The sequence below is a fragment of the Microcebus murinus genome, chromosome 24 (assembly GCF_040939455.1).
Source record: "Microcebus murinus isolate Inina chromosome 24, M.murinus_Inina_mat1.0, whole genome shotgun sequence".
Taxonomy (NCBI): Eukaryota; Metazoa; Chordata; class Mammalia; order Primates; family Cheirogaleidae; genus Microcebus; species Microcebus murinus.
This window is the reverse complement of record NC_134127.1, coordinates 3,642,450-3,655,010: the sequence shown is the minus strand read 5'-3', so window position 1 is coordinate 3,655,010 and position 12,561 is coordinate 3,642,450. Positions and strand designations below refer to the sequence as shown.

The following is a 12,561-nucleotide window of genomic DNA, read 5'->3' as shown; positions in this document are numbered from 1 at the left end:
CCGTGCAGACTTGCAGGCCTTCTGGAAGGAAGAGCTTGGGTTTTGTCCTGAGAGATTGCACCTTAGTGGTTAAATGAGGGTGGTGGCCCGATAGGCTTTGCCTTTAAAAAAATATCACGTGGGCAAGCTATTCAGCTCTCAGAGCCCTGCGTTCCTCTTCCGCAACATGGAGGGGGCTATCTTCTACCCCAGCCCTTTGAACGACGCGCTGTCTGTAGATTGCCGGCCCGGTGCAGCGTGGAGGACAGATGAGAGAAGCCTGACACGGGACGACAGAGACCCGTTGGAGGGCCGTCGTAGTAGTTTAGGTACAAGGTAAAGGAAACCTGAACTAGGGTGGTTGGAGAAAAATGGAAAATTTAAGAGAAATTAAACAGTCAGCCTTTCTGGGACTTGAGAGTTGGTTGGATGAAGGCAGAGAGGAGAAGCAGGGGCAGTGTGCAGATGGCGGTGGGGTGGCTGGCAGGGCCCCCATGTGTGGGGAGCACCGAGGGGGGGGAGCCCCTGGGAGGAAAGACAAGGTTAGCACGGGTGGCTCTGAATTGGCGGTGCCTGGGGGACAGGGAAGGGGGCAAGACCATTGGCTATATATACTCATTGACACGTTGTGATACTAAACAAAAATTTGTCCAGTGAGTGATTATGCTGGTTAAGGATTCAAAGGAAAGAGAGTTTTGGCTTGAAGGTAGTGATTTGGGAAACATAAAACCCAACAAAAAGAATCTTCAAAAGAAGATTTTCTATGAGTATGTGCTCCTTTGCCAGAAGATTCTCATCACCTCAGTCCTCCTCTGTCTCCTGTTCCCCACATTTCCAGATAGTAGAACACTAGCATCACCCTGAATAAATAAATGAGAGAATGGACAAGTCTGTTTATAGCACCTAGCTTGCAAAGAATGGAAAAGTAAGATTAAAAATCATTAAAGATATTTATTAATTCATTTAAAAACAGCAGTGACAAACTCATTATAACTTAAAAAACATATTTTATGAATAATCACTATATTTCTAAAAAATAGCAATAGTTGTATTGTTTTCCAGTTTTTGCAAATCTCTTTAATGGCTGGCTTAATAGGAGACAGCAGGATTCTCATAGCAGCTTCTGTATCCATCTGTGGCCATGTGTTGTTTTGATCAAAGAATGTGGAGAAAGTCTGGCCTCCCATAGAAATGTATTTGGAAAAAAAGAGAATATTTTTAATAGCCTTTTTAGGCAATTGTGGATATTCTTAGATTTTATACCAAAATTTGACAAATAGTAATTTCTTAACATTTCAGTACAATTTAGAATCCGAGACCACATCCATAAACTTTCATACTCGTAACACTAAACTCCAGTGGTCAGTTTTGCACTTTAAATAGATGATTTTATCCGTGGTGATTTTGTAACAGCATCCATTGGTCATGTGGAAAATAGTGGTCTCACTGAGTTATGCAGACTTTCGAAATGTTGACACAGTTTGTTATGTAATATAGAAAAAAAAATCACATTCATTAATAGCATCATGATTGATATTAGCAAATTCTTTAAGTATGGAAAGCTGTTAAGCTCATGGAGGCAGATAAAAGTTTTCTGAAATTCTAATTTTTGCTTTGAAAGCTTAAAATGATGATTTTTCCTTGACCTTACAGGCCCGTATCATTCAGTTTTGCGATAAAGTCTGCCAAATACTTAATCTTAGTGTGTTTGATAGTTTGTGTGTCCGTCATTTGTTCCAAGTAAAAAATCATGTTTCATGCAAAAGCTGAAAGAATATGACTACTTGTACAGTTTGGTGCCAAGATGCCAGCAGCTTTACCCACCGTGCCAAAGTGGTGTTCTGACCTGCTTCCTAAGGTTATGCTCAGTAAATCTGCCAGAGAGAACTGTTCCCTGTCTAGGAACTAGACCTGAGAGCAGGGCAGAGCTAGGTGGAGAAAACAGCTCTTTGGACAGAAGAGAAAGACTTGGACTGGCCTCTAACTACTTAGGTGTTAGTCATTTAACTTCCATGCCACATTTATGTATAATTTGCACCCTGTGATCTCTCACACTATAATAGTCTTTTTGTTAATAAAAATGGACTCTTAGATGTGCCAAGCATAGGGCCAAGCAACTTGTAGGCAGCATATCACTTAATTCTCAGCAGTCTCTGAAGTCATGTCCACTTTACATGCAAGAAAATGAAGTCTCTGGAGGTCAATTATTTGTCCAAGATCATAAAGCCAGTAAATTATGGAGCCAACTGGGAGGTACCAGGTGCTGAAGCAAGACTTGTTCACTTGCATTACTTAAGAACAACTTAGTCCAGAACCCAAAGCTTTAGAGGGTGTGGCCACAGACAACCTGATAAGTCTGCCTCCATCAGGGAAGACCAACTGGGGGTAACTGGGAGTCTTGGCACATGGGTCATGCTGACCAAGATCCAGGATCTGGCAATAATCACATATCTTAGCAAGCAGAAAAGCAACGGGCTTGATGACAGGTAGACAGTTCTCAGTTCTGGGCATGGGTTCAAAATGATATTTCAGGCATGGGCTGCAAGGCAAGCAGGAGTCACCATTTCCCCGTTTTCCAGTCCCAGAGGGTCAGGAGTACTAGGTAGTTTATCAAGGGGAATATTAGCTATTGGAAATGAGAAAGGTAGTGCAAATGGTAGTGCAAATGGTAGCTTTGGTAGCTTTTGGTAGTTTTGGTAGCTTGGCATAAATCCAATTGTCAGACTGGGGTGCCATGTCAGGACAAGAGTAGCGATAAGTGGACTCAGAAGTGAGTTGCAGAGTGTTGGGCTAGAACTCTTTGGATACTTGCCATTTAATTTAGACTACAAGGTGAATGATAACACCTAGAACTGTGCAGTGTACAGTCTGCACAATCAGATATGGCGGGCTGTGTCTAAAGGTGGGATTGGTTCTTAGGCAGAGGGCAGAGGTAATCCTCTGTTGGAAAAGAAGGGAAGGGCCGCGGAGGTTGGGAATAGAATGAAGGAGGAGCTGCCTAAAAATTCTGGGCAGGGGCAGTGGCCGTAGTCAGAGGCAGACCACTGGATGCCTTTTACTGATGGCCTCTAGAATTCATTGTTTCAAATGAATTCATTGCATCTATTATAGTGCTGGGCACATAGCAAATACTCAATAAAATATCATTGAACTGCACAAAGACTGTGGGCTGCAGTGACTCATTTTAATACCTCTTGTCCCTCTCACCTCAACCCCCCCCCCCAAGGACAGAAACTCTACTTTTTTTTCTTTGAGCCAATAACTAGAAATAAGTGCAGACACATGAGCACACTGGTAAGAGATGAAGGTATGAGCTCGTGCTTCCCTTTTTGTTCTACTGAATTTTAAAGCAAGTAATACATCACAGGATGGGTGGACTTTGGTTGTTTTTCACCTCTGGTTCACGAAGCTACCTTGTGATGTAGTTTTAAGATATTTTTGAGATTTTGATGAAAGTGGAGCACAGGCTTTCCATAAAAGGCATATACATACACCACTACTTTGGCATACAGTGTTTGGAGTTTCATTAAATTTCTGTTACCCATGGATTGCAGTCCTTTAAACTACTACCATGTTTCCCCGAAAATAAGACAGGGTCTTATATTTATTTTTCCTCAAGAAGATATCGTAGGGCTTATTTTCAGGGGATGAATTATTTTTTTTAAGTATGGTACAACAATCTACATTTATTCAATGAGTTAAGTTGTCTTCTGGAGTATCATCATAACTCTCCAAACCCCAAATTCCATCCTGAATTTCTTGAGACTCTATTTCCTTTAGACATTGGCCACAATCTCTCATGTTGAGCAGTAGAGCTCTCATGGGGCAGATGAGAAAGGCTGCTCGTCTTCTTTACCATGGTTGTGCAGATACGCTGCGTAGCCATGCTTATTTTGGGGTAGGGCTTATATTGCGCAAATGCTTAGAAATCATGCTAGGGCTTATTTTATGGGTAGATATTCTTCTCGGGGAAACACAGAATAGAGATTATAATTGTTATCTTAATAAAATAATATTCTATTTCTTCCCATATGGAATCAATTGCAATACTTGCTTTTCTATTTATTTTAAAATAGGCCAGGTGTGGTGGCTCACACCTGTAATCCCAGCACTTTGGGAAGTTGAAGTGGGAGGATTGCTTGAGGCCAGGAGTTCAAGACCAACCTGGGCAGCATAGGCAAGACCCTGTCTCTGCAAAAAAATTTAAAAATTAGCCGGGTGTGTCTGTGATCCCAGCTACTCTGGAGGCTGAGGTGGGAGGATAGCTTGAGTGCAGGAGTTGGAGGCTTCAGTGAGCTACGATCATGTCACTGCACTCTAGCCTGAGTGACAGAATGAGACCCTGTTTCTAAAAGTAAATGAATAAATACATTTTTAAAAATAAAATAATGTTTATTAGAAGATAGCATTTATCTTTATGGCTGACTTACTGCTTAGGTTATCTGACTGAAAAATGCCCTTAAGAGGGAATAAGAGATTTAGGGAGAAAACATACTAGTAAACAATTTCCATCTTTATTAATTACTAAATGTTTTACGAAAGTGATTTAATTATTTTGCCTATCTTATTAGCAAAGATTTAAAAAATTATTTAATTCTAGCAATGTAAGAAAAATCTTATGGGTAAATGAAGCCTATATTGTTGGCCACAAATCTCTCTGGCCAGATATAACAAAACCTGTAAAACAGTGTGTACTCTTTAATTTAGTAATTTCTCTGGGAGCTGAGGAATCCTAAATATGAAAAAAGCTTTTGCACAAAGATGTCAGTAGCAGCATTATTTATATAAGAGGAGAACTGGACACAGTTTAAATGTATTTTAGAGGATTGGATGAGTAAACCACAGTATATCTACTTGGATCCTCTTATAATGTTTACAAAGATATCTGATAACATGGAAAAATACTTACTGAACAAATAAAGATATAATGTATCTTTTTATTTAGGAAAACAAAGAAAAATGAATAGCAAAAGGACTGGATTTGCTGTCAGTGGTTATCTTTAGGATTTTGTGAGGGTTTTCAGGTGATTTTAGCTTTTCATTTTCAGTGTTTTCTATATTGTCCTTAATGAGCCCTTATTACTGACAAATGGGAAAAGGGGAAAAAAGTCAGCAAATTGTATCTGGTCGTCAGCCAGGAATAACAGTGTACATTGTGATTCTTGCACTTGAGTCCTGAGATGTTCAACCGGGTGACTCCTAGTTTCCTATGATGCCGTGATTTCTTGCTAAGACACCTAGGCTTATTGTGTGATGGTACCTGGAGGGGATGTGCGTTTGCGGGTGAAGTACCGCCTCAAAGCAAAGCCAGGTAGGTGGCCCTGGCCTGGGGTGGGGGCGTGGGGGGTAGCATTTGACATGGTGGGAGGCATTTTGCCGGAGCAGAGGAAGGAGTCCAGAAATGGTTTTCCACGCCTGGAAACTGGTTATTGGATTGTCATCGTTGGGTGTTCCAGTCTGTTGAATAGAAATGTCAGCTCTCCCACGTGACCCGGGAGACCGTTTCTTCCTCAGCCCGCGTCTCCATCACTCCCTCTCTGTTCTACCATGCCACTCCCAAACCACCGTCTGTTTCCCCAGGAGGGCAACCTCCAATGAATGTTTTTCTCCTAATGGACAGTTACCTCCATCTCATTCAAATTCAAAATAACCTTTTCTCCCCTCCCCTCCAAATATGTGATATTATTTGATCCTGATAATTTGATCCTTGGAGGTAGGAATTATCTGCAGACTGAAGAAGAGGAAACTGGAAAAAAGTCTCAGGGAGAGAGCAATGCGCATGTCTGTGATGGTGGGATCTAAAGCTTCATTCGCTTCCCTCACATGATAAAACCGACAGCAATAATATCTAATGTGTACAGACCCCCTTCTTTGTGTCAGACACTATTTAGACACCTTTAACTAGTTGAGCTCATTTAATTCTCTCAATAGTTATACTTGCAGAACAGGCCAGCCCTGACGTTAGTTAAAGAACCTTCTGGAAGGACCTTGGAGCCCTTACCCTGGTTATGTCTTTTGGACCACAGACGGATGCATTTATCTTTTTCTTGGGAAACCACCAGATTGTTAAATAACTGGGAAAAGTCAAGGGGTGAGAGAGAGAGAGAGAGAGAGAGAGCAAGTAAATGTGCAGGCGCGGCACATGTTAGAGAGGTGTTCGCCTTATGAAACCACTTCCCATGCAAGTGTCTCCTGCCTGTGTCTCTTGCCAAGGAGGGTTTGTTTGGGGGTGACAGGAAGGGAGGGGTACGGATGCAAATTTGAGAAATTTTTTAACTGCTTGTGTTTTAACCTGACAGAATGCAAAGAAAAAAGGAGTCATTTTGGGGGCGGGGAGTGTGAGTGGAAGATGCGGAGAACTTTGGGGGCTGGTGTGTGGTGTCTGCACATAGATCTGCACACGCGTGCATGTTTGTGTATTTGGGTGGGACTATTAGCAGGGGCACAGAGGGGGGTGACAAATGTGTATTAATGGAGGTCTGGGATTCAGCTTTCAAGTCTCGGTCCGGGTCTCTGTGCCTGGCACCTGACGCAGTCGCTGAACTCAACCCCTATGACGAAGAAAGCACGGAAGAGGCTCCACCTGCAGCAGCCGGGCGGCTTGGTTTTTCTTCCCTTTCTTTGCAGAGCTGCTGCTGCCCCCTTCTGGGTTGGTAGGTTGTTTCTGGGGGGAGGGGGGAAATAATACACTTTTAAAACTCCTTAGCTTTGCCCTACATCTTGTTAAGCATGCAGCAACTCCTCAGGCCTGGATGGAGATTGTCAGATAGCTAGTGCTTTGAGAAAAGCTCCGTTTCTGGAGATAATACAAAGGATAATACATATCTTGGAGGATCCGCACACAGATTTGGTTTTCACGGGCTAGAACTGAAAGTGGGAGGATTCTGTTCAGATAGTTGTAGTGGGAAAGACGTGACCACATTGGGAGTTGGGGTGGGTGGGGGGGAATCTCAACCAACCTTGAGCTCCGGCTTTCTGGGCCTCATTTTCCTTTTCTGTATAACTGGGAGCGAGACCAGGTCAGTTGCTTTCTGGAGGGAGTGAGGGGCTTCAGCAGGGGACGGGGCTCTGAGCTCTCCCCTCCCCCACAGAGCAGCTCCACTTGAATGGTTTTGTTTGTTGGGTGTCAAATAAAATACTGCAGGAAAAAAATGTCCTCAAAAGTCCGAAAGCTCCCAGGCTAGATGATTTCTGAGATCCTTTCCACCTCTAGTGGTGTGACTTTTATGAACTTAAAATTGAGTCAGAGACTTGAAAGCTGAAATCATAGTGTCCAAAACATCTCTGTAAGTGCTGTGGATGTTTTGCAGGCGGACAGTCCAGAAGACATGCACAGCTGGATTAAGGAGATTGGGGCAGCTGTTCAGGCCCTCAAGTGCCACCCCAGAGTAAGTCATTTCCTTTCTGTCACACAGTGTCAACTTAGAGACGAATTCTCCTTGAGTAAGCGTGTTTTATTTGGTGATGTAAGCATGCGGCCCAGTCCCTAAACGCAGCTGAAGCCCAGGCTATCTTGTTTTTCTCTTTCTACTAATTTGGGTACAGATTTTTCTTTTTCTTCTTTTGGTTGTTGGAGGAGGTGAGGTAGGGTTGGATAGAGGAATGGAATATGTGATACATCCTGCAAGTCTCCCTGCCGGGCAGACCTCGACAAACCTGGGGTGAATGCCATTGACTGTATTTGATTTTTTTTTTTTTGAGACAGAGTCTCGCTTGTTGCCCAGGCTAGAGTGAGTGCCGTGGCATCAGCCTAGCTCACAGCAACCTCAGACTCCTGGGCTCAAGCGATCCTCCTGCCTCAGCCTCCCGAGTAGCTGGGACTACAGGCATGTGCCACCATGCCCGGCTAATTTTTTCTATATATATTAGTTGGCCAATTAATTTCTTTCTATTTATAGTAGAGACGGGGTGTTGCTCTTGCTCAGGCTGGATTCTAACTCCTGACCTCGAGCAATCCGCCCGCCTCGGCCTCCCAGTGAGCTAGGCGTGAGCCAAGGCGTCCGGCCTCTATTTGATTTTCGTAGACCGGTGTTTCTGGACCTGTGAGGGGGTGGTCTGGGGTGGGTGCTCTTCCGGGGACTTTGGGATAAACGTTGTCAGGAAAAGCCCTAACTCGCCTCCGTCTTCTTCTTCCCCCCTTTGATTTTTTTGTAGGAAATGTCCTTTTCTAGATCCATTTCTTTGACTCGACCTGGAAGCTCCAGTCTCTCGGGCGGGCCCAACTCGTTCTTGTGCAGGGGGCGGCCCCCGGTGGAGGAGAAGAAAGCCCTCTGCAAAGCCCCCTCTGTGGCCTCCTCCTGGCAGCCCTGGACGCCTGTTCCTCAGGCCAGGGAAAAGCTGCTTCCCGCTGAGGAGACTCCAGAGGACACCTTGTTCGCGCCCCGACTCGGGGAGAGCAGCGCCGCCGGGGCCTTGCCGCCTTCCCGGATGAGGCACAGATCGGAGCCCCAGCACCCCAAGGAGAAAGCTTTTGTGTTCAGCCTTGACGACGAAAACATACGGACCTCTGATGTGTGATGGTGCATGTGCCATGGGAGGGAGAGAGAGGACTTGAGAGGAGGAGGCCGTGACTCAGTTTCCCCCCTTGCTGGAGGACAGTCACAGGCCTTTATGTCATTCACACTCCTGTGGATGCTCTGTGGGATGGAGGGGCCCATCCAGCTGGCCTTTTTTTTTTTTTTTTTTTTTTTGGTAATATTAGTGCAGTGTATTTAATTCTGGGAAAGTACTAGGTTAGACCTGTAGGCAGACTCAGCGGAGAGTGTTTACTCTTCACTCCATAAACAAGAGTACGTCGTAAACTCTTGCTTGACTATCCCAAGGTCTTCCTGGCGAGGGGTTATTTCAGCAACTCTTCTCCAGAGGAGGCCGGGAGTCCTGTTTCACCCCTACCAGGATTTATTTCCTTATCCTTGTCTTAGTTTCTTCGTTTTGTTTTTGGTCCAGGCACACATCTTAGCCCACTGATCTGGTTTTATCCTATTCCTGTTTGTTGACTGAGGCTTGTGAAGTGGGAGGGCTGGACTGGGAGACAGAGGTGTCGGGATGCGGGGCCTGGAGGGCAGCCCTCAGTGCCTGCCGGGACAGGAGCGCTGGGGACTGACTCATCGTAGGAGAGCATGCAGGAGCTCTTGTGAGGAACGGGGATAATCCAGCTATACCAACAGCACATCAGTGAGTTTTGGGAATTACTCTCGCTCTCCTCTGGCTGCCTTCGACCCCAGATCCTAGAGACGTGGGCGGCAGACCTGCCCACCCGGTTTCTGTATCAGACCCCAAGGGGTGGGTTTATCAGTGTTAAATGTCATGACCATCGAGTACAGAACAGACATTTCCCTTGATATGGCATTATTTGGGATGCGTGGAGGCTGATCAATGATGATTCACATGTGTGTTAGATCAGTCTCTTTCAAAGGTTTAGGTGAGCTTTAAAGTAGGTGCTGAACATGAGATGGATTCTGGTTCATCCAGCTAAGCTTTTGTGATTCGTGTTTTCCAGACAGGAGAAAAGTTCTGTTTTGGCAAAGAGGAGTATCTCGAATCCTTGCTTCACGGCTCCTTTTGAACGGGCTGGCATTAGGCTGAATTTAAGTGCTGTGTGTTGTATGCCCCTGGCAGACTCACTTTCTTTGTATTCCTTGTGTTGCCCTCTGAGTGAAACTTTGTGTACTTGCATGATCAATCCCTTTAATATGATGAGGTTCCATGTACTTAACAGGGAAGAGATACAAAGACAGTCTTGAGATATTTACGTTTTTAATGAAATAGAAACTGGGCATAGAAACATTGATTTAGAGAAGTTAGGAGTTGCTGGCTAGAGACGTCTTAGAAGGGCATAGAAGATGGGTTTCCCACCCACATTTTGGGGCATACCTTCTTCCATTTGACAAAAAGTGTGCCTGGGAGAATTTGTCCATCCAATTTATGTGGTGAATTGCCACCGAGAGCTTATTAGGTTCCCCTAAAGGAAGAGAGCACTTGGCTCATTTCTGTCTTTAACTTTTATCAGGTAGATCAATTAATTATATTTTAAAAATAAAAATGAGTGACTAGGGGAAGAGACTAAAAGAAGCATTTTGACCTAAGTAAATCCCCACCCCTTCTTATGTCCAAATCTAATGCAGAGGTGAAAACACTTGATGAGAACATCCTTAGTGACTTAAGAGGAATCATGTTTCTTTAAGGCAGTGTAGTTTCCCTGAAGTCTCTGTCACACTGAGAATTTTTTCTCACTGTACTGCATTGCAGCTATCCTTCAGTTTGGCCTATTGGTTCTGGTATAAAAAAAGAAATCTACAACTGGATCTCTCCTCCTTTCTCTCTCTCCTACCCACACCTCTTCTGTAAATTCTGGTGTACTTTTGTCCCCAGAAATCTTTCATTTAAGAATTTTAGGCCAGTCGCGGTGGCTCACGCCTGTAATCTGAGCACTCTGGGAGGCCGAGGTGGTCAGATTGCTCGAGGTCAGGAGTTCGAAACCAGCCTGAGCAAGAGCAAGACCCCGTCTCTACTATTAATAGAAAGAAATTAATTGGCCAACTAATATATATAGAAAAAACTAGCCGGGCATGGTGGCGCATGCCTGTAGTCCCAGCTACTCGCGGGAGGCTGAGGCAGGAGGATCGCTTGAGCCCAGGAGTTTGAGGTTGCTGTGAGCGAGGCTGCCGCCACGGCACTCACTCTAGCCTGGGCAACAAAGCGAGACTCTGTCTCAAAAACAAAACAACAACAAAAAAATTATTATTTATGAGTGATCGGGATTACAGCATACTTTAAGTAGCCTGCTTTCAAGAGGCCATTCCAAATTCTTTTAGCTCCTAACCTCTGGTTTCATCTTCAGATTTTCCTCAAGAAAATTCTTTGGCCAAAGAAAGGGTAAAATATGTGATATAGAACTAATGAAAATCAATTAGGAACCTTTGAGATCTCTTTTGATCTGTAGTGAGACACGGCATCCATTGTGCCACTGGCCTGCACCCTGACATCTCTTTAAACATTTCCAGAGTCACGGAAAAGATGTCATTTTCTGGTGTTTAAATTGTGACAATCTACCCATTTCTTGCTCTCTTTTATAAACTCTCTGCTAGATTACTACTGCTAATTAATTGGCCATTATAATAAGCTGATTATGTTTCTTATTCAGCAAGTACTCTTTTGAGAATGTGTGAAACACACTTATAAAGTAGATTGTATTATCTTGATAAAGGGACAAGGACTCTAATTAGCAAATACTTGTGAATTCCAACTTAGAATGTTCATGTAGTTCCAATATCAGATAAGTCTAAATATCTTCAATGAGAACAAAAAGCATTCTCATTCCCAAATCGAATTTCAGAATTCCTTTTCTGTCCGTATTTCTTACCTTCTAGCCAGTTTCACACCATAATCTTTTAATGTGAACCCAAAATGGTGCATATTTGACCAAAGCATTTACTTTTACATGTATAAAATGGAACCAAATGGACAAAATAGGGTCGGGATGCAGTACAGGTTTGTGGTTAAGTACATAGGCTCTGGAATAAATCTGAGTTTTTAAGAAAAGAAACTGAAAAAGGTACTACATTTTCTCTGTGGAATAAAGACCTTCCCTGAGTTGTGCTCTTTCCACAATAAGGCTTTGGAGTAAGGCTTTCCACTACCTGGAACAGCATGTCAGGTGGAACAGCATGTCAGGTGGTCATCTCTGCAGCTCAACTACTTACCGTCCATTATTCTTGAAAGCTTTGATGGACTTGCTTACTCAACTGTCAGCTCAGGGTTAGTAAAAAGAGTTTGGCCTTTTGTATTGTGAGACCACATAATGACACCGGGGCATACATGGTGGAGATTGAACCCAGGTCAAACTGTTGGAATTACACATCTATTTCTTCATAGAATTCTGACCTACCAAGAAAAAGAAAATAGTGTTAAGGTCCAGCTTTTTCCTCAACTCTGAAGCAGAAGTTTGTTTTTTTATTTCCTTTCTGCCCTGTTAGGGGCTGAAAGGACCCCATAAATAAACAGCCGTTTCAGTAGTTGAGCAGTGGGATTTGATAGATTGGTTTTCAGTGCTCACCAGATAAAAAAGGCATAGGAAGGTAACTCCATTTTGGAAATTGAGTTGCCCAAGCCGGCTTTGTTAATAAGCTCTGAACATGTCAGAAATGGACAGGTTTATTAAATCTTGTCTGCCAACATCCTTTTTTTTTTTTCTGGTTGTTTTTTTGTTTCCCTGAGTCCCTTTTCCTCTCTCTGTTATTGCCTGCACAGTCAGTTGCGGTCATTCCTGCTAGGTAGAGATCAAATAAAGCGAATGTTTGGCAAAAACACCCCGTTCGACCTCTCCCCCCTCTGCTTATTACTGAGCGGCATGATGAGTGTTTTGAAGCCTTGTGTCTCAGCCGTGCAGGGTGCCCGCTGGCAGCGCCGAGCTGAGCGCATGGAAACCGTTACGCTTCTCCTTTCACGTGATCTCCTAATTGGTTTGTAGCGAAAAAATAATTTTCTAAAACTGTTTGGTTGCTTGTTTTGTAATAAAACCATGTGAACTGCTGAAATGCGGCTGCGTTTTCCTGGCGCTGACCTTCCGGCCCCGCGGGCGGG

At 43.8% G+C, this 12,561-nt stretch overlaps 1 protein-coding gene across 3 annotated transcripts in view; it reads left to right on the top strand.

Annotated features, from left to right (window-relative positions):
• PLEKHA2 (pleckstrin homology domain containing A2) overlaps nt 1-12,515 on the top strand; it is a 56,908-nt gene extending 44,393 nt beyond the window's left edge. For all 3 annotated transcript variants that reach the window (XM_012763004.3, XM_012763005.3, XM_075997200.1), the window contains 2 exons: nt 7,290-7,367; nt 8,134-12,515. In XM_012763004.3, coding sequence (XP_012618458.1) covers nt 7,290-7,367; nt 8,134-8,496 — 441 coding nt within the window. In that variant the 3' untranslated portion in view covers nt 8,497-12,515. The remainder of the gene's footprint in view (nt 1-7,289; nt 7,368-8,133) is intronic.
• Nucleotides 12,516-12,561: the final 46 nt, after the last annotated feature.